The 25,375-nt window shown below is 37.9% G+C and overlaps 2 protein-coding genes across 3 annotated transcripts; both read right to left on the bottom strand.

Moving 5' to 3' along the window:
• Nucleotides 1-1,758: 1,758 nt before the first annotated feature.
• Nucleotides 1,759-20,319, bottom strand: si:ch211-51a6.2 (neurotrypsin). Of its 2 annotated transcripts, XM_060872814.1 has the most exons (14): nt 19,828-20,319; nt 18,311-18,353; nt 15,719-15,961; nt 14,467-14,605; nt 14,205-14,383; nt 13,139-13,286; nt 11,379-11,557; nt 10,144-10,285; nt 9,455-9,669; nt 8,501-8,642; nt 8,087-8,365; nt 6,278-6,400; nt 4,754-5,034; nt 1,761-4,623 (listed from the first exon to the last, which is right to left on the bottom strand). In XM_060872814.1, the coding sequence occupies exons 1-14, from the start codon at nt 19,888-19,890 to the stop codon at nt 4,310-4,312; spliced, it is 2,490 nt and encodes an 829-aa protein (XP_060728797.1). In that variant the 5' UTR covers nt 19,891-20,319; the 3' UTR covers nt 1,761-4,309. The 2 variants fall into 2 exon arrangements, with proteins under 2 accessions (XP_060728798.1, XP_060728797.1); XM_060872815.1 differs by lacking the exon at nt 15,719-15,961 and having other exon boundaries at nt 1,759-4,623.
• Nucleotides 20,320-22,635: 2,316 nt separating this feature from the next.
• chchd1 (coiled-coil-helix-coiled-coil-helix domain containing 1) lies at nt 22,636-25,160 on the bottom strand. Its single transcript, XM_060871438.1, has 3 exons — nt 24,866-25,160; nt 23,459-23,577; nt 22,636-23,112 (listed from the first exon to the last, which is right to left on the bottom strand). The coding sequence occupies exons 1-3, from the start codon at nt 25,002-25,004 to the stop codon at nt 23,011-23,013; spliced, it is 360 nt and encodes a 119-aa protein (XP_060727421.1). The 5' UTR covers nt 25,005-25,160; the 3' UTR covers nt 22,636-23,010.
• Between the last annotated feature and the right edge of the window lie 215 nt (nt 25,161-25,375).

Genomic DNA, 25,375 nt, shown 5'->3' with positions numbered 1-25,375 from the left:
GAAAATTATGTCTCTGTTCTCCAAACCTTCACCACGGGGCGTGTGTTTCTTCCATCAGCTGATCTCCGTTTACAACAACACATTTAAAGGTGTAGTCATGGCCATGCTTAAATGTATATGTACATCTATCATGTACAACAATGTAATATCTATCAATAACTCAACAATAAAACCTTTAGGACTAAGTGGTGAATGGTAAAGATCAAACCTGAAACTTCTTCTGTCATTTTGTTCATTTTTTTTTACTTTTTTGGATAGTGTGTGCTTAGTCTATTTATTAAAGACAGAGTAAATACTCCACCTTGTTTGTGTTCATTACTCCAGCAACTGTGATGGATATGTTAGGTGAAGGTGAATGAAAATGACATTTGGAGGTGTTTCACTGTGTGTAATTACCTGGCACTACATGTTACTGATACATTAGACCTATATATGGTTCACCCCAAATAGTTGCCACAAATTTGTAAGCACATGTTCATAAAGATTGTCAAGGTATTCAGTAGCATTACAATTTCGCTTTACTGGAACCAAGGGGCCCAAACCTGTTCCAGCATTACAATGCCTCATGCACATCTTGAAGTCCATGAAGACAACGTTTGCCAATGTTGGAGTGGAAGAACTCAAGTAGCCTGCACAGTGCACTACCTCAACCCCAATCATCACCTCTGGTATGAAGTGGAATGCTAACTGCCCCCCAGGCCTCCTCTTCTCATTATTGACTGACCTTACTAATGCTCTTGTGGCTGAATGAGCACAAATCCCAACAGCCATGGTCCAAAATCTAGAGGAAAGCCATCACAGAAGAATGGACGTTATTATAACAGCAACTGATAGCCATTCAAAAAAGCATGTGTGTGTTATATCCTTTTGACCATGGTGTAAAATGCATAACTCATAAATTTTGGTCTATTTTTCTTATAGTCATTGCCAGTTCTGTTGTGCTTAGTTCCTCAAATATCCCAAATTATCCACCTTCTCTCACTCATGCTAGTAAGAATTGTACTGGATCTTGAGAACACAGGGAAGCAGGGATATACCCTGAAGGGAACTGCAGTCTATGGCATTATTTTTGCTCTTTAGGGAATCTCTCTCACACACACACATACACACACACAAACACACAAACACAAACACACAAACACACACACACACACACACACACACACACACACACACACACAAATTCCTACCTAAGGGCAATGTAGAATTGCAAATCAGCGTACCAGTATGTTTTAGGAAGTGTTGGAAACCACTACAATATGCAGAGAATATATTGTAAAAACCTGTAAAGACACTGTATTAACCTAAGGGTGTTGGAATTGTGTAGCACTTAAACTACATCTTACAAACCATATGGTATCTTTAAACTGCAATATTTCACACCTACACAACTATCTATTTGAACTCCATGCTCACCATGAGACTTTGTGTAATATGAAAAACCTACAAAAAATGTTCTATTCCAGAGCACAGTTAATGCTCCATAGAGTCAAATCAAATCAAATAAAATTTTATTTGTCACATACATACAGGGTACGACATGCAGTGAAATGCTTTATGCAACTGGCCGGTATAAGAATAAAAAGGAGATAAATAAAGTATAAACTATATAAGAAAACTATATAAAAATAAAAATAAAATATGGAAATAAAGTATAAACTATATAAGAAAATTATTAAAAAAATTATATAAAATATGGAAATATAGGTGGAGAAATAACAATCAAAGTATCAAAGTATCTAATCTATTACTAATCTTTCACGTAAAATAATTTGCTATAACTTGGCCAATAGTTTCTCTCTGTCCAGTGATAGAACATAGCACAATCTGCTCACAAACAATTATTGGATTTGATTTTTTTATTTGCATAACTTTAACAAAATGACACTTACGCCTTCACAATGGATTAGCATTATTAATATACAATACTCACACTACAGTGTCCAACATAAAACACAGACCAAGGGGCAGTTCTGCAGATAATATGATTTGATAATATGTCTGATGTTTGTGTAATATTATGATTCATGACATTGGGTTATATAATAAAAATAATAAAAAATACAATTTAAAATGATCATTTGGCAGCGTAAACAATTTAGCATTTGTAACAAAGACTTGCAATACAGTACAAATTGTAGCACAATTATGGTGCAATATTACGTGGGGCTTGAAAAAGAAATAAATCAGCAGAACCAGTATTTTACTATTTCCTTTATTGTGTTCAAACTCCAACATAAAGCTACAACATCATTTAGAGGAGGTCAAATAACCAGGAAATTTCATTTCTTTTATATAGACTGTATGTAGGACCGATATAATAAAATAGTAGGATTAGGAAAGCCATTAGACTTGGCAGCTGTGTTTGTATTAAGCACATGTCCACACACATGGAACTGTTCTATTTACTGTGCTTAAAATAGCTATTCAATATTTTCAAATAATTTACCAGAGGTTATTATTAACAAAAAAAAATAATTCAAATGCAGTGTCACACAGAGTATGTGGAGTTAGTAGCCTAAATTCTCCTTTAAAAAATGTATAGCATGCTACTGTAAGTGGTATAAATGCAGTGCAACAACTGACTTTGTTATTTAATTAATGTATAATTTAACGTCAAATTTTGATGTGAGAAATGTTTATAATGAGTTTAATTGATCTTGTTTCCCTATGCATGAATAATGTCATGTAACATTATAACCTGTTCTGTATAGTACACGTAAATCCATACAATGAAATAACGTGAAACGTTGAGAATTTAGACGCAAGTCATAAATAATAAGGCAACAGTTTCAGAACACAAACATATCAAGTTATTAAGCACAGAACAATTTCAAATAGTGTTTATTTTTTGGAACAGCCAATGAAGATTATGTTTCCGGGTTGCAGTTTTGTCGCTTAGTTTCCGTTCTTTGTAATTACTTTAACTGGTTCTGAGCCAGAATGCTAAAGTCTTCATCATACAGTTTTATAGAGGCTTTTCCTAAAATGGAAGACTCTCATTGTTTACTCATGACTTTGGTCTTCTGAGTTGTACCATGTTACACTACATTTAACATGTCACGTAAACATTCACAAGTTGATCTGATAACTTGTAGCTTCTACAACATTAAGCAACATTGTATGCACTGTTTAAAATTGCACTTAAACTTTTTTCGTTCATAGACTTCATTCACCTGGATTCCAAAATCAGACATACAATTAGATGTCACAGAGTCAAAATTCTGTGGTATCAATAAAACAAAGCTTCAACATGAGTATGGACAAAAATTTTAAACTCTCACTGGGTAAGATCCCTTGGAAAGTCAATTCATTAAAGCACTTAATGCAAAGATCATTTTCAATGTTCAATAAAATCAGAATGTAGTATATCTATCTTTTATCTTTTATCTGTAGCACATGTGCAATTACCATAGACAAGAATTACTACACTTTTCACAGTACAATTTCTATCTGCGGTAATCATATGCTGAAGATGTGGTAGATAGAAAAGTAAAAAAAAAACAAACAAAAAAACAACAAAATACTTTTTTGAGCTGTTTAATCTGCAATACTGAAAAAAATATCTTCAAAAATGGCATGTAGTTTAGTGCAATATAATTCTAAATACATACCACATCCTGTCCAACAAAGCTACACTATATGGCTAAAGGTTTGTGGACACCAGATCATTACACCCAATCTGTCATTTAACATACTATTCCAATTTTAGCCTCTAGCCTTCTACTAGATTTTAGAACCTAGCCCATTCAGTCACAAAAGCATTTTGAGAGAATGTCAGGTGAAAACATCTGGTGATCATAGTTCCAGTTCATCCCAGAGGTGTTCACTAAGGCCAGATCAGGGCTTTGTATAGATTACCTTGGCAGACCATAGAGTTTGCTTTGTGCACATTGCCACACTCAAACCAGAGTGACCTAGACCCCTTAGTTCCAGGGAAGGGAAATCCTAATCTGACAGCATAAAGATTACACAAAGACATTCTACTGTTTCCAACTTTGTGGAAGATTCACATATGGATATGATGCTTACTTACCACATACCTTTGGCCCTACAGTGTACTTCAAACTTGAGGAATATTCAGCACATTCAATATACTTGTTCCTCTATAATGTCAGTCACACTTTCCACATGGCTGTTCAAGTGAAAATAAATAGGAATAAACATAGCATGAGGAGAGCTACGAAATGAGGAAGCCAGGTTTGTGATCCTGACAATAAACCATGGTCTCAGTACTCTGACAGACATCTCATACTTTAAGTACACCATATTAAAAGAAATGAGCCCTAGTAATATTTTATTCTAAGAGTTAAGCAGTACCCTGTGTGACCTTCTCAATCCACTTTAGGAACCTGCTGACTCGAGTGTATACCCCAGGATAGCTGGGGTTCCCACAGCCATGACCCCAGGAAATGACCCCAGTTAGCGTCCAGTGCCCGCCTTCACCCTGGCACACAAGTGGACCACCACTGTCTCCCTGGCAACTGTCCACACGACGACGGTTTGACAGGCTGCCAGCACACAGCATGCGACCAGTGAAGCGGCTGCCATAACGTTTTTTGCACTTCCAGGATGGCAGCATGGGAAGCCAGGCCTGCAGCAAGGTACGTGAGTACTCAGAGTCTTTAGAAAAACAGAGAGAGAACACACCTTACTCCCTTTATGCAGTATATTTACAATTATCTTTTTGTATTTAATTCTCATTAGTTGAGTTTTAATCAGAGACACTAACTCAAGCCGGGAGCTCACATACCTGTAACTCCCCAGCCTGTGATGACACACGCAGCAGGTCTCTTCGTCTTCCTGTCACCATGAGCAGGAAGGCAAGCAGCGTTTGTGTGTGGGTTGAAAGATACACAGTTCCCATCTGTGCCCTTCAGCCTCACCAACGCAATGTCGTACTCCCAGCCCTGGCTAAGGTACTTCTTGTGTATGACAATTCGCTCAGGAGAGAGAGTGCGCTCAAAGTCATCCCTTTCCTCTGTGTGATAGTCTCCCAACCTCAAAACATATCGTGAGGAATCAGAGCCAAACCTGTGGAAGTGACATGATGTGATGTTTCACAATTCAGATTCCTTATTCACAAGATATTATAATCTTACCACTGCAAGTGACACTAAACTTTCCGCTCAGATGTTCACATTTACAAAATTGCAAACTAAGGAATATTAAGTGTGGTGTTGTCCCTGTTTCTATGCATAACAGCATGATTCATTAAGGAATCTCAGCAGAGCTTGGCTAATCTGATCACATTAAATTTATACTCATGTTCATTCACTCAGTGTTAGTAACCACTTATCCCAGCAAAGCTCTTTATGGGAACACTAGATGTAAGGCAGGAATACACCCTTGATGGCATGCCAGCCAATCTTAGGGCGCCAGACACCAGGGGCACCTCTAAGGGGGGAAAAGTTGATTCTAAGGGCCCACACACTTTTTGGGCCCCCAGAGGCTTGTATGTTTGGTGCGAAATGGGTGTGGTAGGGGGCCCAGTGTCATTTTCTTTCATAAGGCCCAAAATTGCTAGTGGCGCCCGTGCCAGACACCCACACATTCGTAAATGTATTCACATGTACAATCAATTTATGTAAATACCAAACAATCAACTGCAATGTATTTGGAAGTTGGAAACCAAAGAACACACAAAATCAGACATTATCCTGGAACCCTGGAGCTGAGAAGCAGCAATGTTACCTGCTGTACCACAGCACTATGTTGATGTTGCCACATAGAGATGCCTCTGCTATCAACAAGTCTATTCCTGTTGTTACTCATCTGTACGCAAGAAATGTCCTTAAAATTTCACCCTTACATTCAGTTAATTACTGAGGGCTTTCACTGAGGGCCATCCACCTCTTATATATTTCAAACATCTGACCTTGCTGTGAAGAGTCCATTCAACCACTCATTGAGATATGCTGATGATCATCTCAGATATATAAACAAACTAACAAAAAAATAATGCCGTGGTGTAAAAAATAGGATCCAGATCTAAACGTAGATTTTTGCAAGAACTTATATTGTGGAAAAGAAGCAGAACAGAATTGTTCAAATACTCTTAGTATGTTACGTAGAATGAAAAAAGACTTTTGTCTGTTTAAAAATATATATATTTTCTCAAATTGACCATTTATGAATTCTTCCAGGTGAACTTCAAGACGATTTGTGAAAGAGACCACAGAAAATAAAAGTCTTTCATTAAAGAGACTGTTCCATTAAGCAGACACAATAAAGCCTTGGTGTTTTTATGCAAAACCACTGGATGTCTCCCTTTTACCTCTTAAAACAATGAGCCGCAGTGACGACCCAGCAGGAGTTGATAAGAGTAGCTCCACACAGTGGATGGTTCCTTTTGGACTGAGACCTTAGCCATAGAGACACCTGCCATGGCCAATCCCCTCTGCAGAAAAAGCACTCAGATTGTTGATAAACTAAATAACAAATAATAATAATAATAATAATAATAAAAAAGAAATTTCAGCCTACACGAGCTTTGACTGAATGAGACATGGCTTTGAGGAGTGGGACAGGAAGCTTACTACTCCTAAATATGTATGTTGATACATACATGAGTGAGAAGGCAAAACAAATTTATTTTATTTCTTATAGAACTCAAATTAATATGTAAAGCATAACAGAATGGCACAATCATTAAACAAAACATAACAAAATATAAAAAAAGGAAATAATCCCTTTTGCAGTAGAATGCAAATTGTCTGCCAGTATTTTCTGATAACATGCTGCATTCATCATTCCATCGGTTTTTACTAACATCTCTGTGCCACTGGAGCTCTCACAGCTCCAAAACATAAGAGATCCACCACCACGCTTTACAGTGGGGATGGTGTACTTTTCACCGTATGCCTTGTTGACTCCTCGCCAAACATAATGTTTATGGTTGTGATTATATAGTTCAGTTTCGTCTCATCACTCAAGATGACTCTGCTCCAGAAGCTGTGAGGCTTGTCTAGGTGCCGTCTGGCGTACTGAAGGGTGGCCTTTTTGTGGCATGGGCACAGTAATGGCTTTCCACTGGCAACTCGACCATGCAGGTCATTTGTGTTCGACTTATTGTGCTCCATGAAACAACAACACTTTTTTTCCAGAGCAGCTTGTATTTTGTTTGTGGGTTTTTCTTTGTGTCCTGAGCAATTTTTCTGGCAGTAGTGGGTGAAATCTTTCATTGTCTACCTGACTGTGACTTAGTATCAACAGAACCTCTTATTTTCCATCAAAGTTTGAACAGTAGTGACTGGCATTTTCAAGTGTTAAATAGCTTTTTCTATCATTTTTCTACTTTTTAAAGTTCAACTACCTTTTTACTCAGATCTGGCAGTTGACAGTTCTTTTGTCTTCCCCATGCAGTATCCAGCCAAGTCAGTGCATCACCTCATGAGCTGAGAAACTCACTGACTTTTTATGCACAGGCACTAATTACAATTACAAAGAGCCACAGGTGTGGAAACCTCCCTTTAATAGCCATTTAAACCTCTGAGTTTCGACCTGTGTGTTTATAACCTGAACAAACATTGAAGGATATGCATTATCAGTCATATTTTCCAAATAAATGTCAATGTTTAACAATTTCTTTCAGGGTATGCAAACTTTTGAGCACAACTGTATTACCTACACAGACAGTAACTCTGCAGGATAAGGGGGCACATGGGGGCTGATAAATAATATAACTGCAGGAACATGACGACAACACAATCCATCTCCTAAGACAAGGAATTCAGATACTGCAAAAAAATACATCTTTGTCATATATTTCATATTATAAGATTACAATATACTAAATAAAACATTCATCAGCATATCTCTATACATTACATTTTTACATTTCTGATCAGAACGTTGCTTCTTTCTGGAAATTAATGCTTAAAATTAGCAAAATAATCTTCCAATAGAACAAGAAAACTGAAAACTTAAAGAAATAGGTTTAATAATCTTAAATTAGGTTTGTAATCTTAAAATAGGAAATACTAGAAATACTAGATCATTCTGAATATATTCAAGGGATTCGTTTTTTGCGTAATTCGACTCTCTTCTCACAGTAAAACCATGCCGAATCCCTGAACTGAGTTACCTAAGTGACTTGTCTCCTCCAACGATCCTCCTCCTCCGGCGCTGTGTGTTGGGCCTCAGGCCACATGACTGGGTTGCCATTGTGCTGTCGGCTACTGGCTGGGACACATAATCACAGATGACCCCTGCGTCCTCACTATGCCTGCAGTTATGTTTGTCTGACCCGTCGGCTAAACACTCTCCCAGAGACGACTCTGTACCGACACACCTCACATTGTCCAGGTGGATTGGACCCTGGCCCTCACCAAAATAAGCCATGGAGCGGGCTTTAGATACTCCACTGTTTGAAGAAACAGCATTACACGATTATAATATACACTTAATCCATAAGCATTTTTATGAATGTCACAAAATACTACACCAAGTATCTTATGCAGTGTTTTCTCTTTCGTTTTTGTATGATTGAGCGACTCACACAAAGCCCAGCTGCTTACACACTACTGCAGCACTGATGTCATTCCAGCCATCATCACACACACTGCCCCACTCGCTGTTAATGAAGACTTCCACACGACCTTCTTTACGGCTCTCCCCATCCACCAGCCGTACCAGGGGACCTGCAAATACAGCATGCACTCATTCTTCAGTCCATGATTTGAGAGTCCCATGGCGATATTATACTTGCTCTAATGCATGTGAACAAAATCACTGGTAAACTGAGTCAAGGCAGAGTTCTTGCCCTTTCAGGAATTTTAAATGATTTCAAATCTCAGACTTAATCAGAAAGGAAAACATATGATGACATTCCATAGGGAGGCTAAAAGTGTCTTGGGTCTTGGTTTGAGAACAGAATGTACATATCTTACAAAACATTTTTAAATTAGGTTTTTACCTAATTTAACTAAGGCTTTTACCTTTAAAATTTCCACTAATGTAATTATTTTTTCCAGCATACATATTTACCCATCAGCCCTGTTGGCTGCTCTATAATGTGAGGGTTAATGCCCATGTTCTATTGTAATAAGTCCACTTTAAAGTGTATTTTCTTGTTGCTTGTGCATGTAGGTGTCATACAAGCACATTATTTAGTGTTTATTAGGCTTCATTGTCCAGCTAAAGACCTATGATGTTGTGTTGAGCCCTGATTGCAGATGAAACAGTAGGGAGCTTTCAGTACTTGAACTTAAAAGGTTTGCAACGGGAAACTGGACACTTATTAATTGTTACTAGATTTACTATAGTCATTATGTATCCATAGCAGGGCTTAACAGATGATTATAATAAAAACAATTAGTGTTGTAAATTGTTGAATAGACCTATGGACTATCTGGATTTTGATACACTATTTGTTCATTGATTCTTTTTAAAACCACAAACCCTTATCATGAAAGAATTCTTGAAGAACTCCTGAAATGTTCCCGAAGGTTACCTGAGACTGGAGGAACTGAAGTAATGTCATTGTTATTTCCTCCTCTATCACAGCGTATAGCCACATCTTCACTGTGGGAGCAGTCATGGCGTCCCCACTCTGCATGGCTGCAGTCCAGCAGTGAGCTCTCTTTCCCCTCGCACCTCACTTCATCCAACAGAATAAGTCCTGTGCCGTCCCCGTAAGCACCATTTGGAGCTATTTCAGCACGCCCTCTGTTGGACAGAAAGCATATTACTGCAGCACAAAAAAGTATCATAGGGTTGAAAATGTTACAAGTCTGAATGAGAATTCATCCTCTGTCTTTGTCATTGTTTTTAACAGTACACCCACTGCAGGTCTACTGACTTGTACAGGCTATGACCATTCCTGATGTGAATCAATTCAGATTTGAAAAATTCATTTTCTGTGTATGCTAATGACACAGAAACAAGATCTCAAAATTTCACTTACAAAAAGCAAAAAGCTTGGAACTAGCAGAGATTATTCGTGCCTCTGGTATAACTAGGCAACCTTGCTAAACTGCTGGATATTGTAAACTTATAAGCAACAACAGTAGGGGGCAGTAAACACTCACAAGAAAAACTACAAGGGACACGAGTAACTTGTTGCTTGCTAGTTTTAACATAGAGTAATCCAGGTAATTTTGGTGCTTTGAGGCCTCATCTGTATGAAGATTTCATACCCACCTGAATCCAAGCTGCCGACACACCACCTGGGCATGTTGTTCAGTCCAGTTGTCATCACACACTGTGCCCCAGCCTCCAGCATGGTAAACCTCCAAGCGTCCTTCCCATGGAATATCTGCTCCCACCAGACGTACTGCACCATCTATAACACAGTTTAACACCTCAGCTTTTACAGCTGCATTTTTACTCCGATGTAATATAAATGAGTGAATGTGCTTGAATCTTGAAGCATGGATTCAGTTTAGTGTCAATATGTTATCCATGTGTTGAAATGATGTTGAAACCACGTGATGTGGAAACCACTGCATGTAGTGCAGTGGTTTCCAGCACCATTTGTTTTTACAGATGTAACCCATTATTCAGCATATGAAGAATCTGAATAATAGCTGACAGAGGTTGAAATTCCATTTTGTTTATAGCCAAGATGCCAAGATGTGTATAGATGTTTGACTCCCCCTTCATAACAAAATAAATAGTAGAATTAATGATATTTATCCCATCAGAGAAAATGTCTCAGAAATAGGTAACCCGGTTATGGTTGTGGTAAATGTACAGGGAACATTGTATAACAGCCAGAAATATTCAGTTCAATTTACTTAAGTTCAATTCGACTCTATCTTATTTGTTGGCACCTTTAACAATAGACATTGTCTCAAAGCAGCTTTACTGAATTATAAAAATTCAACTGAGCAAGCCTGAGTCAATACTGGCAAGGAAAAACTCCATGAGATGAAATAAGGAAGAAACCTTTAGAGAAAACAGAGTCAAAAAAGGGAACCCATCCTCATTGGGTTAGGATAGCCTGCTTGGGATGTCATTTATTATCAAATCAAATCAAATCAATTTTTATTTGTCACATACATGTCTGGCACATTTATGACGCCACTTATTCACTGGCAAACCAGACAACACAGAAAACTATTATAATCAGTGATTTGCATGCATACTCTGGATTTTTAAAATGTAGAAAGTAATATTGATTTAATATAGAGTTTAATATTAATGTTATTGTAATTATCTGATTATTGTAAATTGATTAAATTTAAATGTACCTAGTTTTATCGATTGCAGCTACTGATAAGTAGCTTAGGTACCTTAGGTACCATAGGTATCTTATATTTACATTTGATGTCAAAGCCTTTATTATTAAAATCTTGATTTTTCATGCCAACCAGCATTTTAAACTTTAGAGAAACATCAAATGGTACAGGACTAGAGGCACCTATACTGTTCACCTGTGTATGGGTTACAGGACACTCCAGCATCCTCCATGTGGTCACAGTTGTGCTGGCCCCAGGGTGTGTGAGGACACTCCTCAAGAGAGAGCTCATTTCCTGTGCACTCTACCCCGTCCAGCAGAATGAGCCCAGCCCCGTGGCCAAAATGAGACCATGACCAAGCCTTCGGCACACCACTGAATACAAAAACATATTCATTTTGAAAATCATTTAAGTTTATCCTGAGGTTGGTGGAACATGCAGAATTTTTAGAACAATTGTTAAGCAGGACGTCCTTACAAGGTATTTTTCTAAAAAATACAAGGCATTTAAAGAGAGAGATTTAATAATAGAGAATTAATGTGAACAGTGAGAAACGTTAGGGGTGTGTGTGTGTGTGTGTGCATGTGTGTGCATGCATGCTCCTATCTCTTAAAAAAACCCAGATGCTTAGTAGAAAAGGAGAAACTGAGCGCATCACTGACTCACACTCCATCATTCATTTATCATAAGCTCCCTCCTACAACAAATTCATCATTCATGACTAGCTCTGCTTCATTTATATTAATAAAGTTCACTCACACTGGCTGTGTGTGGGTGTTTTATTGAGTAAATACCACTGTGTCAGATCTCCTAGGTCATTAAATGACACAAAACATAAAATAAAGTGGATATATAAAGTCTACAGTTTTCAATAATGTATTAAACGAAACCAAGATAAACCATGCTGAATATTCTTCCAGATTTAATGTGATAGAGCAACCAAGCGAATTCAAGTAAAAAACAAGCAAACATTTTAGGACAGAAAAGCACAATAATGGGCATGTGATTGTGTTCAGAATTAAGTAATCAAGCTCAAATGTAAGTACCTGTTATTAATAAATGGATCCTGATTATTACCAAATAAAGTAGATGCTCTGTACAATTTTATTGACAACCTCTTGGTTTCATCAGACTGCTGAAACCATGACCCACAAAGATCCTTCAAGCACATGACATACATGTACAAATAATTTCCAAAACATTCGCTGTACCATGTTGAAGGTCATAATCAACAAGTGGAGAAAACTGAGCACCACAATGACATTACCAAAAACAACATTTGGCAGATAACCTTATTCAGAGCCACTTATATTTATCCAACAGAACAGTAAATGGTTAGGGGCCTTGCTCCGGGACCCAGCAGTGACAGCTGCATAGGCCTGAGATTTGAGCTCACAACCCCAAAATCAGTAGTCCAACATCTTAAACACTGAGCTTCCACCGCTCTGAACAATATGCCTCTCCAAAATGGCAAGAAGAAAAACTATCACGGAGAACTACAACATTAAATGAGCTGCAGCAATATGTGGCATGTACCTACTCACCTAATGTTTGCCCAAACCAAGTGACAAATCATGTTATATTATGATGAGAACAAGAGTGGAATAAAAATGGGAAATCAAATTCGGTAAAAAGTTAGACACTTCCATAAACAGACTGAGTGCTACTTGACAAGCAAAATGTGCTTTAACAAGTCGTTAGTTAGGTGGTGTGTACAGTTACATAATCAGGTATTAGACTTTTTTTGTTTTTCCCCACCATGTAAAATGTTTCTGTGTACAAGTTCTCTGTTGGTTGCTTTATCACAATAAAGCTTTTAATGATCTTTCTGTCTATATACAGTATATGTGTGCATATGAACTTTACACAAATAAATAATCATTTCTAAATTCCTAAAGACAGTTCAAAACTTTCGTTATTGGAAATCATTCCGACATTAAATCGCTGCTCTTTACCCAAGTCCCAGCTGCCGACAGACCACTTCGGCATCAATGTCGTCCCACTGGTCATCACAGATTGTACCCCATTGGCCATTATGATACACTTCCACTCGCCCCTCGAAGTCTTCCTGGCCCCCCACCAGTCTCAAGGGAGCACCATTTCCTAAAACAGAGGGCAAAACTAGCAATAAACACATCTGCACAGTACAGTGTGATCTAGAAGAGAGAAAAAATATAATTTAGCACTGCTATATAAATATGCTTAAATCTATGCTCTAATCTATCTCTACAAAAATATACTCGCTTGGGGTGTGTATCTCTATCTGTTTTATGTTTTATCTGTATTTGTTTTTGCTGATTAACCCAAAGTGGGTATGGCCTGAACCCTCTTTACCTTTTTTTATATTAAATATGGAACCTACGACCAGAAACACTGGAGAATAATGGAAAATTAAACCGAGACTTTTATTTAATAAAACCGTTTCTCTCATATCGAGCAAAATGATAATCCCATTCACAGGGTGATTATTTTTGCTTGTAAAAATCTATGATATTTTCTAGAATTTCATTTGTTCTAAAATTGTTAGAAATATTTTTTTCATTTTTAAATAATAAAATTAAAAATCTTGAATTTCAATCTGTTAAGTTATTAAGAACCGTCTTGTGTTCATTTTAACAAATGTAGTCTTTATTTGAACTCCATAATTGACAGTTTGCTTTTACCTGCATAAAAGTAAAATCTCTCACCTACATGCCTTTTTATTCTTTTGTTCTAATCTCAACCAGATGTGTCTACAGACACATTCTACTTACTAAGTAAGACGGATCTTTCTGCAGAGCTTTGATAAAAGCAATGGAAGTGAAAAGAATGTGAATGGGTTTGCTGTGATATTCCACTCCTAAGATTAAGTTAAAATACATTTGAGACACTTTTACCCAACCGGTGGGATGCTGAAACTCACTTACAGATCAATGTAAAAACATAGATAATTAGACATGAAACTAAACCTGTCCATATATATCAGTGTTATATAATCTGTATGTGGTTTTAGAAATATCAATATGAAGAAACCTGTCTGACCTGCAGGTGCAGCACACACCACTCCAGCTTCATTTCCATGATTACAGTCACCAGAGACAAACTTCCTGCCCCGGCACTCTAAGAGAGAGTTCTCATTCCCACGGCAGCTAAGTCTTTCGTAGTGGAAAAGTCCCGAGCCAGGACCAAAGTAGGAGTGCTGGAGTGCAGTACCAATTTCACTGCACATACCAACAGACAGGTTATTAACATTTGTACCATGCACTCATAACAATGAAGAGGAAGAAGGAATGAAGGGACATACCCGAGGCCAAGCTGTCGACAGATGACACTTGCATCTCGGTCAGTCAGGTGTGTGTCACAAACTGTCCCCCACTGGCCATTCAGGTAAATTTCTAGACGGCCGCTCTTGTTAGACCCTCCTCCAATCAGCCTGGCTGCACCTGGAGAGAATCATTCAAGCATGAACATATTAGTGCTTATATGTGCTGTTTCTTTTCTGATTTCTGAAAGGAGACACAATGTAAAATCAATGTGCATGCATAAAATCATCTCCGTCATTATGGCATTATAATTGCAAAGAAGGTTACCTTTATTTTTGGACTGATGCCATGGAGCATACAAAATGAGTGAGATTTAAGCTTGACAAGTAAATATACAGACAGCCACATACACACGCATTTATCTTCTAAATCTATGATTGTAAAAATTGTTATGACACTGAAAGTTAGACAGAGGCAGGCAGAGATCATCACTGCAAACATGGAGGACGGAAATATCAGCAGTGACACAGTGCTAAACATCAGCACTGCCATAGGCTAAAAGGTGATGACAATCCAGACAATGACAGGTATACACCTAATGCAATTAGAAAGGATGCCAGAATCACAGAGACAACACACAACGCAACATAGAATCGAAAATGTACTAACACAAGATAGAGTCAGAAGATGACTCAAAACATGGCTGTAAGATAGATAGTTGAAGTTAAATGCTTATTCGCTAATAATAATTAATCTACATTGTGGCTCTCCCACAAAAAGAAAAAAGAAATCTAATTAGACCTTAGTGAGATTGGAGCAAGAGGTTAGATTAGACTAGGATCAACGGGTGAGAATATTCTGGGGTGATAGGTGAGGTTAATAGGTAATAGATTAGAGCAATTAAAGGATGTTGAATTTTGTCAATTGATACGGATTGGCTTGGCTTGAAAAAAAGGGTCAGTAGTGAGATTAGACAGTGAACAATGGAAAGGAGCAAATGGGTAAATTTACACTGGGGCAATGCGAAGTTAGACTTATGCAAGTGAATGAATGAAATGGTAAACTGATTCAAGATGCTGGATTAGTTCGGGGTTTACTTACAAAGAACAAGGTGAATGCAAATTTTAGGAGGAACATTGTTATTTAAAATCCTTTATTATTACAGTGCTAAACTCCAGTCTGTAATTTGGAGCAACTTGGTTTGAACATTTTTTTTAAATAACTGCCTTTGTAAAAAAAAAAAAGTAACCCACTGGACAAAAGCATATACAACATTTAGATCCCGAGCCTCACCCTGGTGGCAGTTGCAGTAAGCCCAGCCGATGGCTCCAGAGTGCTGTCTGAAGAAGCACCATGGCTGGGACTCACGGTCAGGGTTCCTGCAGTAGCTATGGTCTCCAAGCCCTCTACCTGGGTACTGCAGCATGTAGTCAGGGAACTCAGTCCATTTCAGACAGGGAAAACCTGAGTCTGTCTGTGACATGGAGCCGTTGTAATAACCTAGTGCTGTGAAACCCTCAAAGCAGGACAGAGGGCCTGAGGTAGTTGGAAAAAAATGTGAATGAGAAACTTATAACCACAAGAGATAATCCAGTTACACAGTTCTGTTTAACATTGCTTGAGTGCTCAATCTAAGTCTGGACAATATTGTGCACGTGAAAGACGTGGGTCATCAAGTATGCTTTAAGCTGTACAAGATCTTATTAGCTTTCCCTTGTTTCCTGACAGTTTGTCCTTTTTTCCATTCTGTCTAGACATTGTGGGACGAGACACTGGACTACGATAGTGAGTCATATTAATGACTGCAGCACTGCGCCAAAGGAAATTTTTTTTTCACATAACACAACTCTAACCCTGTAGGTAAATCTTGGCTCTAGGTAAATCTTGTATACAGGAAGATCCTCTAAAAACTTAATGTGAAACAGGCCAGCAGTAACACAGTAACGATAATAATCCCCATGGGTGAGCCACGGTGTGGCCTAACATCACTTAATACAACATTTGGGTCCTGTCAGCTACATTCCTGGGAGTAATCGCAGATTTTTATTGGTGGTGGAAACCAACTCTGTTCTCATGCTTCTCACTTGGGTTTATTACTTTTCCACAATATAAGTAAAAACAAGGCCCTACAGCATGGTTAAGAAGAGACCTCCTGTAAAACATCCTACCTTTGACAGCAGCATAGCTCTTAAAATTCTAGATGAGAATGTGGTTGTAGCTGTAAAGTGCGAATGAGTGCCAGCGGCAAAACTTTCTGCTTGGACCGAATCCATTGTACAGGGCTAGTACTGAATATCAATATCTTACCACTGAAATGCTATAAAACCAGTTGACCAAAACAGCTTTGTTTAAACATCCTGAAGCACAGTTACCTTTGTAAACAGTAATCTTTCTTTATAACTTACTGTCAAATGTAAAAGGTACTCAATCAAAGCATGTGTCTCCCAGCCAGGTTGAGCAAAACACATGAGAATAAAGCAGAATCAATGCACTAACCTCTCTCTGACTGATAAAAAACAGCTGCTAAACCTCTTGGAGGAAATCCTAGCTATGTATGTTATGTTATAATATAGAAATGACCGAAAGTGCTCCCACTAAATCGTACAGATGAAGCCGTTACAGGTAAAGTGAGAGCAGGAGTTGCAGGTTGGGGCGTGTGATTTTAAATCTTCACCCATCCAATACTTAGTCTGTTCCTGTCCTTGCCTGCAAAACGTTCTTTGACATGGGCTAAGTGAAATAACAACCAAAGACAGGACATTTTTAAGATTCATAGTTAGCTTGGAGAAAAAGTGTATCATTGCCTTTTTTTTGCATTATGACTCTGCAGATTTGATCATTCCACATTGTTTTAAATATAAACTCTGTTCCAACTGTGTGTAGAAAATTAGAAGGACGTGTCTATAATCATACTCCGGTAATTAATAACAAGTAAAAAAGACGACGACGTATGACAATATACATAGTTTTCTTTTTTTTGGAAGATGTTAAATCCATTTAAATAAATCATTCAGCTCAGGCTTATGGCCAGCATTAAGCCCATGTTCGATTATAACAATGTCCAGTTCCATGCTGTAACTCACCTACCATGAAACTTATATCTTCATGAAGGAAATGTCTGGAACAGCATCTGGTCTAAATTCCCATCATAAATTTCATGGCATTCGAAAAACAAATCTTCATAAAGAACATGACCTCACTACACTGGAACTACTGTATGTCTTGAAGTATTAAGTACTGTAGCAGAATCAGATCTGATGAAAGTGAAATGAAATTGAAGTATGCAGAAGGAATCCTGCACTGTCTCAGTTTAAGCATGATTGGGCAGGGTGCAGGATGGAAATACTGGCAAGAGAAGAACAGCATCCAGATGAAACTGAGGATCTTATTTAGGTTTGTGGAGATAATCATATGTATTCGTAACCCATCAATAATATTGGCCATGTTCACTCAGTAGTTTTTATGTGTGGGACATATTACAAGCACATTTGAATATTGTGTTCCTGTTATTAACACAACACTCTATAGTGAGCTTGGGTTTATCATTAGTTTTACTGCAGAGAACAGTCAGCTTAAACATTATGTTCACAGCTCTGTATCCTGCATGGTTGTCTTTAACCAGTGCCAAGTGGGCAAGTGTGATTTTTAGCTTTTGGATGCCTTTGACCAAGAAAGCATCACTGTGACATTGCAGAGACCACTTTTCTGGATTGCTCAACATGCTCTTAAGCATCATAATAGCACATCGGTCTCAGCCCTTACATGGTGCCTATTTAATGGGGCTTAAAATATAATAAAGTCCATCTCATTTTAATAATTTGTTGATAGCAAGCAGCACTGTTTCAGAATTTTCTCTGCCAGATGTGTGGAGAAACAGAAACATACCAGAGCTCTGTACAGTATCCAAGTGGCCATCTTTCTGTGCAACCTTTGAAGATAAAGGTAATGTTAGGATATCATTCTGTAATCATTTTCTGCTTATGAGTTTAACCACAGTAATTGTATATTACCACAGTAAAAAAATGTCTTAATCTCTCTTAAAACACTAAAATCTACATGTAAGAGCGGAAGATAAATATCATGTAGCATTTGTCATAAATACAGCAATGGCAGCTCAGGTGTTCTTACTAAGATTAAGGTTAAAAAAGGTAGCTGTTTTATATACAGACCGCCTGAGTGAAGCATGAATAATCTTTTTGGATTGTCTAATCTCATTTAAATAGGAGCATGTTTTTTTACAAATATACACAGTTCTCAAGGTGGCATATCTGTTGCAAATAATCAAGGCATCTACTGCTGTGACTGTTACAATTCAAACTGGCAAATTTTATATAAATGGGTTTAAAATCACACTAATATTCTTATAAGAACATCCAATAATTAAAAATAAAATGAACAATATTTCAATGTGTACAGTAATATGCTGGCTATTAGATATTTAGAATTCTATTCTTGCACTTTCCATCAGCTGTACACATAAGCTGACCTTATTCAGATGGTCAACCAAACAAACTATAGAATTATATATTATATAACGATATAACTAATAATTACATAAGAACTCAATAATAAATACCCCACTTTGAGAAACACTGACAAAGTGACTATCATAAACTGACTACAATAATTGCCTATTATTATTATTATTATTATTATTATTATTATTATTATTATTATTATTATGTTCCATTATTATCTATATATGTTCTTCACCACTTATCCTACACAGGATTGCAGGGAACCTGGACCCTATACCAAGAGACTTAGGGAGGGCTGCGGACACCCTGGACAGAGCACAATCTCACACACAATACATGTAATTACAATCAGCCTACAGTGCATGTCATTGGACTTGGGGGATGAAACCAGAGAACCACAAGAACATGTAAACTCTGAGCACAGATTCAGGCAGCTCCTAACCCCATAGGTGTAATGAGGCAATCTTCATCTTCTTCTTATTATTTGTATACCTAACGGTACATTCTATGAGACACTTTATACTTGTCAGGGTCTGGAGCCTATCCTGGATGAGAAGCAGGAATACACCTTGCATTAGACCTCGGTCCATAACAGTGCACCATGTACACACATGTTCACACTTATTCCTATTGACAATTGATTTTAATCAATCAACCTACTACCCATATGGACACATAGGGAGCACAGGATTAAACCAGGGGCAATGAAGCTCTTTTTTTATTTTTAAAATTTTATTGGTGATTATTAATAATCTCACATATATGTTTTACTCCATCTGATTAACGCAACTTCTTTCAGTGACTCATCACGGACAAATACCTGTCATACCCTCATACCCTCAAATACCTGTCTCCATCTTTATATTTTAACAAGATTGCCTTTTAAACATCTATTTAAGAGACTGAATGATTTGGGTTACTTACTTGTCCCGATGCACAAAGCAAAAAACAACCGAGTAGAAGACGCGAGAGCGCGCCGGTGTCCATGGTGTCCTGTCAGAGTCCTCGGTGTGAGCACCTCTCTCCCATCTCTCTCTGTGATTCCCACAGCACAGTCGGACGACGTGGTAGCTACTAATCCCAATAACCACAGCAAGTACAGCTGGGTGTCCTTCAGAATATAACCACAGCTCAGGACGTCCTGCTGCTCCTGCACGCGAAGCGCGTTAAGGATCCATGCGCTCCAGTCACTCGCTATGGAGATACTCTTGAAAACTATTTTTTTTAAAGAAAGGAAGTCAAAGAAAAGCGCAGTCACCCGTTAAGCCGCAAAGAGACAGAGGTGTGGGAACGCAAACCAGACACAGAGAGGCTCACTAAGACTTCGAGGGAAAAGAGGCGAGGTTCACATGCAGACACACGTCCCTCCTTCTCTGTGAGATCACACTGATTTCATTACAGGTGAGATTAAACAGCTGTACTACTTTCCTTTCACTTGTCAAACCACCCACAACAGAGCAAAGGGCAAACCTATAGGCAGGTCCAACTGAAGACCAGCCTAGAAGATATATTACACCTAATACAGAACTGATTATTCTTATTTTATATATAAAAATCCAATTTTGTTTCTATTGTAAATATGACCAGGACTGTGGTGGGTCCAGTGTCTCTCCCATGTACAATGGATGGAACAACAAGGAAATACATTTACAGCATTTGGCAGTCACCCTTATCCAGAGCAACTTAAATTATCTCTTTTTTGTACAACTGAGCAATTGAGGGTTAAGGGCCTTGCTCATGGGCCCAACAGCGACAGCTTGGTGGACCTGGGATTGAACTCACAACCTTCCGATTGGTAGCCCAACACCGTAACCACTAGGCAACCACATGCCCACAGGGTGAATGCATATTCAAATGCATTCACCCCTAATGCAACTTACCACAGCCATTACATCTCCTGGTATGTTTCCAGGAGGTGAGAGGAGTACAGGGAAGCCAGAAAAACCCATGTTGTCATCAGGCTGAACATCCATAGAATCTTCACAGTAAGCAAGCTCGCAATCAAACTGGTGAACATCTACCCCACTATGCTGCCCTGGTCTATTTTTTGTTAGGTGGTTAAATGGTAATTCCTCATTTACCAGTTCAATTCATAATACAAACACTATTGCTCACTTTTTTTTGTGGAAGATAATATAACAAGGACAAGGTGTTCTAATACAAATGTATCAGAGTAAAGTGTTAAACACAATACACTTTACTGGCAACTACATTGCTGGTCCACCATGAATTTGCCCAGAATTAAACTTTCAAATGTTTATGTCTACACATAATCTGGGTTATTTGTTCTCCAGCCCTTTGTAACTGTCAGTTTCTGGCCACATGATATCTCAGCTATGGCATTGAGGTGTCTAATACACTCACCTGTACCATGTCAGTATCACTGCAGCATTCAGATTTTAAAAAATTTCTGGTCAGCAGTGGCTCTAATGTGGGTTGAAAAATTGTGTATTGTATAGGTGGATTATAGCCTGTAAGTGTCATGTACGGTAGGTGTTCCTGATTTAAAAAAGGCTAATAGGTGTAGGTATAACTTATAATGTGGCAGCTGAGGGTATATTGATAATAAAGGTGGGACCCACAGTTCACTAAAGCTGGAAATGCACCTGTGTGTACAGTCATACAGAGAAGAAAAAGTGAGCCTCGCCCAGTAGACTTAAAAACTTTATAATGGGCATCACCTATTCACATTGTGATCAAACATCAAAGTAAATATTGTTTCACTGCCGTCAAACTTGACCGAAGGTTACCCTTTTACAGAACTTATTTCCTTTACTGTGTCCTTCCAGAAATGCAGGAGGCTCTATACACTAAAGGCTGCTTTGTTTACAAGATCGCTATCTAACAGTGTTATGAATTCTTATGTTTTAGCAAAGCAATTCTGTTTTCTTGAGCAAAAATCTCTATTTCAGCAGGCATCAAAGCACAATAAAAGCTCTGAATTCTCTTATCTTTTAAGGAGTGGCTGCATTGCTTATCATCAGACCATGACACCATGTACGGGTGTCCCTTTGGTTTAAGTCTACACAGACTCAGATGTTAAGCAGCATATTAAATAGCCCCAAGCCTGCTAAAATGTCACTATTGTAAGCAGCTTTGAATATTTCAAAAAACACTGCACTGCCACCAACGGGTCCCGGTCTGAGGCTGTACACACTGCAGTCCTGGTCCAGGCTCCCATGGAGGGAATATATTTAGTAGCACAGTGCTCTTTGATCAGCGCTGAATCTTAAAGTTGATGGATTCATTAGTACTTCACAAGGCCCACAATGCATTGTTATATCAGACAGCATTTCCGTCTGGAGTCTAGTCGTGTTTTTCATGGTGAGCCAAAAAAAAGAAAAGAAAAAATGAGGAAGTGGTGGATGGTGTTATGACAAAGTGGCTGTTAAAGGTTAAATCAAAGTAAAATATTAAAAATACCACTTCTGTTTCAATAAATTTAGTTGTTTGTTATATTGTCATGAATTATAATGGAAAAATATTAACAACATTCAAGTCATGAAATCGCATCAGCATTCAGTCTCTAAGGTTACAGCTGATAGTTTTGTGCCCTGGTATGTAACCCTATCCATCATGTGTTACCTACCAGCCCTCTGTTTCCACATAATGCACCAATGAGCATGGAACAAAGCAAAAGATTACTGAATAAACTGATTACAGGATGCCCGGTCTATTAGCAGCTGTGATAAAAGGACAGAACAGCAATTACACAAATAAATAACGTTTAAGTAGTTAGGGAAATCATTTTATGACACTGACATCAATAATAACATTTCAAAGTCATTTCAGGAAATAACAAGCTTTCAATCATCACAGAGCTTGAGCTGCGTTTAATCAGAGCGACGACAGAGTGAGTTTTATTATTACCTTATTCAGGCGTTCAGAGACTGATTTAAAGCGATCTAATCGGTTAAATAATTAGAATGCACAATCATGCTCCTTGAGGCTGCCAGGATCTGCATCTGATGACGATGTGATTAAATACAAAACCAAAAGCTTTGAAGTAGCAAATGTGTTGTGCGTGTCTAAAGGCCACACCCAAAACCACTGCACCGAATGTCTCTCTATCAGTCCGTTTTGTTGATTCATGCCTGTGTCAGTGTCTCACAAATTGGGGTACCGCTTCAACAGCTTGGTGGCCTGTTTTGGTAAAAGCCGTCCTCCCTGAGAAAGGTTTTGTTGCTTTGCTCTGTCACGGGCCTCTGCCTATAATGGATAAAATAAGAAAGTGTAAGTCATAAATCAGTAATAAATACATTTAAGACCTATGTCATATATTTTAATATCAGAACAGGATCCACTCCATGAGCATTCCTGAGTCAAAAATGGACAGACACAACAAGAAGAGAGTCTGAAGAACAGGCAGGAAACATCAGCTCGGTTCACTGTTTGTTATGACTTCTGCCAGAGCAGGAAACAAATTACACCAGCCACTCTTCCTAATTACCGATTCCCATGTCTCCCTTTGCGACATATTTCATGAGTGACAGAAGGCTGCAGACCTAAATCAGCAGGCAGGGTTTTAGGGGATTTCCTGACAGCATTAGTCTACCTGGGCTTTCTCTATGCATCTGTAGAACACATTGAGTTCGTTAGAGCAGAGCTTGGTGTTGAACTCATTCTGCTTCCAGCACGCCATCACTAATGCCATCTCGGTCACACAGGAGGCCTCTAGAAGAAGAATAAACATGTACAATGTGTAAAACATTCAAAATGCAACATATCATAAAATTTGTGTCAATATAAAAATATAAAGTAACATTTTTAAGGATGCACCGTTTCCAGTGCTGAATACTGCCTAAAATGTGGTATTTTATGAAACTATTTACTATAGTATTTTTTGTTGTGAATGTGCCTGATCTTGATTGACATGACATGGACCATGCACATTACATCTCACATCACACACATGACCAGGTCTAACAGGATCAGTCTTTCTTTCTCAAACTGAACAAGTTTTGAAAAAGGGTGAAAAAAGATCCACTGCAAAAACAGCAAAACAAAAATTTTGCTTACCACTACAGTTCACATGCAAAAACAAGAAATAAATGCATATCCAGTTTCTACTGTCTGAAACAACAGATTTATTTAATTACATTTTTATTTTTAGATTTTAGTAAAATGGCTGAGCACTCGCAACACTGCATGTGACATTTATCATTTTGACATGCAAAGAAGAGTTTCCCAACTATTTAGGCTACTTTCACAAACATATTTACAAAATTCTTTTTTTTGGTTTAGATCTGATTCATGCATCTTTATGGTTTATATTTATAACCCCAAGTGACCCATACCTTTCTTTAAAATAAACATACCTTTCCCCTGAATGCACATATCCTTAAAATGTTGTTGGACATATGAATCAGTAGCTCCCCTACAGTTTTGCTTGAATCCTTTCCCAAATATCAAATAAATCACCAATTTCATCATCCTTTTACTGAATAATATCCCTGCTATTGCTGTTCAGTGGTGTTGCTGACACTGAAGGATGACAACGACGAAAAAAGGCACGTGTAATTTGTTAGAAAAAATAAATAAATCGCAAGATTTTCTCATTTCTCATTCATGTCTCATGGCTGCATACTAGACATGCATCTGACTTATAAGAGGACTACATAAGAAACTGGCATAAGTCTGATCTGTAAATATCCGATTGCTGTGTCCACACAGCCTTTCCACAAAAAACACTGATATGTCATTCAATCAAAAATAAATAAATAAATAAATAAATAAATAATCTGACTTGTGTCCCCTAAACCTGATAAAAGGTAAAAGTCAATGTAACAAAATTAACTTGTTTAATTGTAGTAAAAAAACTAAAACGAGCATAATATAAATAAACAGAAAAAGGTTTAGTACAATAGTACAAAGCTTAATTGTAACATTTGGACATTGATGCTGTTCAGATTAAATTCACCATTAATAGACAGCACTAACAAATAACAAAACCTCTCCTTACCTTCTTTTTTTGGCTTGCGGTTAGCGACTTCATCTTTAAGAGCCAGATGCTTGTTGGGTTTGAGGACTGGCTTTCCAAGCTGTTTACTCACCAACCTGGCCACTTTCTCTTGTATCACATATCCACTTTGCATTGCCATCGTTTGTTAACAATAACAACAAACACAAGCCACTGCTTCCTCGGTCAGGAAAAAAAAAATCTAAATATATATACAACAAATAGTACAAACTGATCTAATTTAGAAGTCACCTAAACATGTTCTCTAGCGTCCTAAGGAGGTCGCCATTTTTGTCGGAAGGCGAACGGTCGTTATGGTAACGGTTTAACGACACTGTCGTAAATATGACACAGAAATACGGTTGGATTTTGAGCTCATAGTTGTAAATATTTTTTTTCTCACAATATGATACCGTATAATATACTTGGGCAGTCCGAGACTTTTTCTAAATACTTTTATTTAGAAAAAAATGTTGTTTTAAACAACTGATGTATGTTTAAAACAACAACAAC

This window comes from Tachysurus vachellii, chromosome 6, assembly GCF_030014155.1.
Source record: "Tachysurus vachellii isolate PV-2020 chromosome 6, HZAU_Pvac_v1, whole genome shotgun sequence".
Taxonomy (NCBI): Eukaryota; Metazoa; Chordata; class Actinopteri; order Siluriformes; family Bagridae; genus Tachysurus; species Tachysurus vachellii.
This window is presented reverse-complemented; position numbering and strand designations above follow the sequence as displayed.

Coding starts and splice junctions, on each gene's coding strand:
- si:ch211-51a6.2 (XM_060872814.1), bottom strand. CDS start 19,890: ATGGACACCGGCGCGCTCTCGCGTCTTCTACTCGGTTGTTTTTTGCTT. Junction 18,354..19,827: donor TGCTTTGTGCATCGGGACAA/GTAAGTAACCCA, acceptor TTATCTTCAAAG/GTTGCACAGAAAGATGGCCA. Junction 9,670..10,143: donor TGTCGGCAGCTTGGATTCAG/GTGGGTATGAAA, acceptor TCTGTCCAACAG/AGGGCGTGCTGAAATAGCTC.
- chchd1 (XM_060871438.1), bottom strand. CDS start 25,004: ATGGCAATGCAAAGTGGATATGTGATACAAGAGAAAGTGGCCAGGTTG. Junction 23,578..24,865: donor CCGCAAGCCAAAAAAAGAAG/GTAAGGAGAGGT, acceptor TTCTTCTTCTAG/AGGCCTCCTGTGTGACCGAG. Junction 23,113..23,458: donor GATGCATAGAGAAAGCCCAG/GTAGACTAATGC, acceptor TATCCATTATAG/GCAGAGGCCCGTGACAGAGC.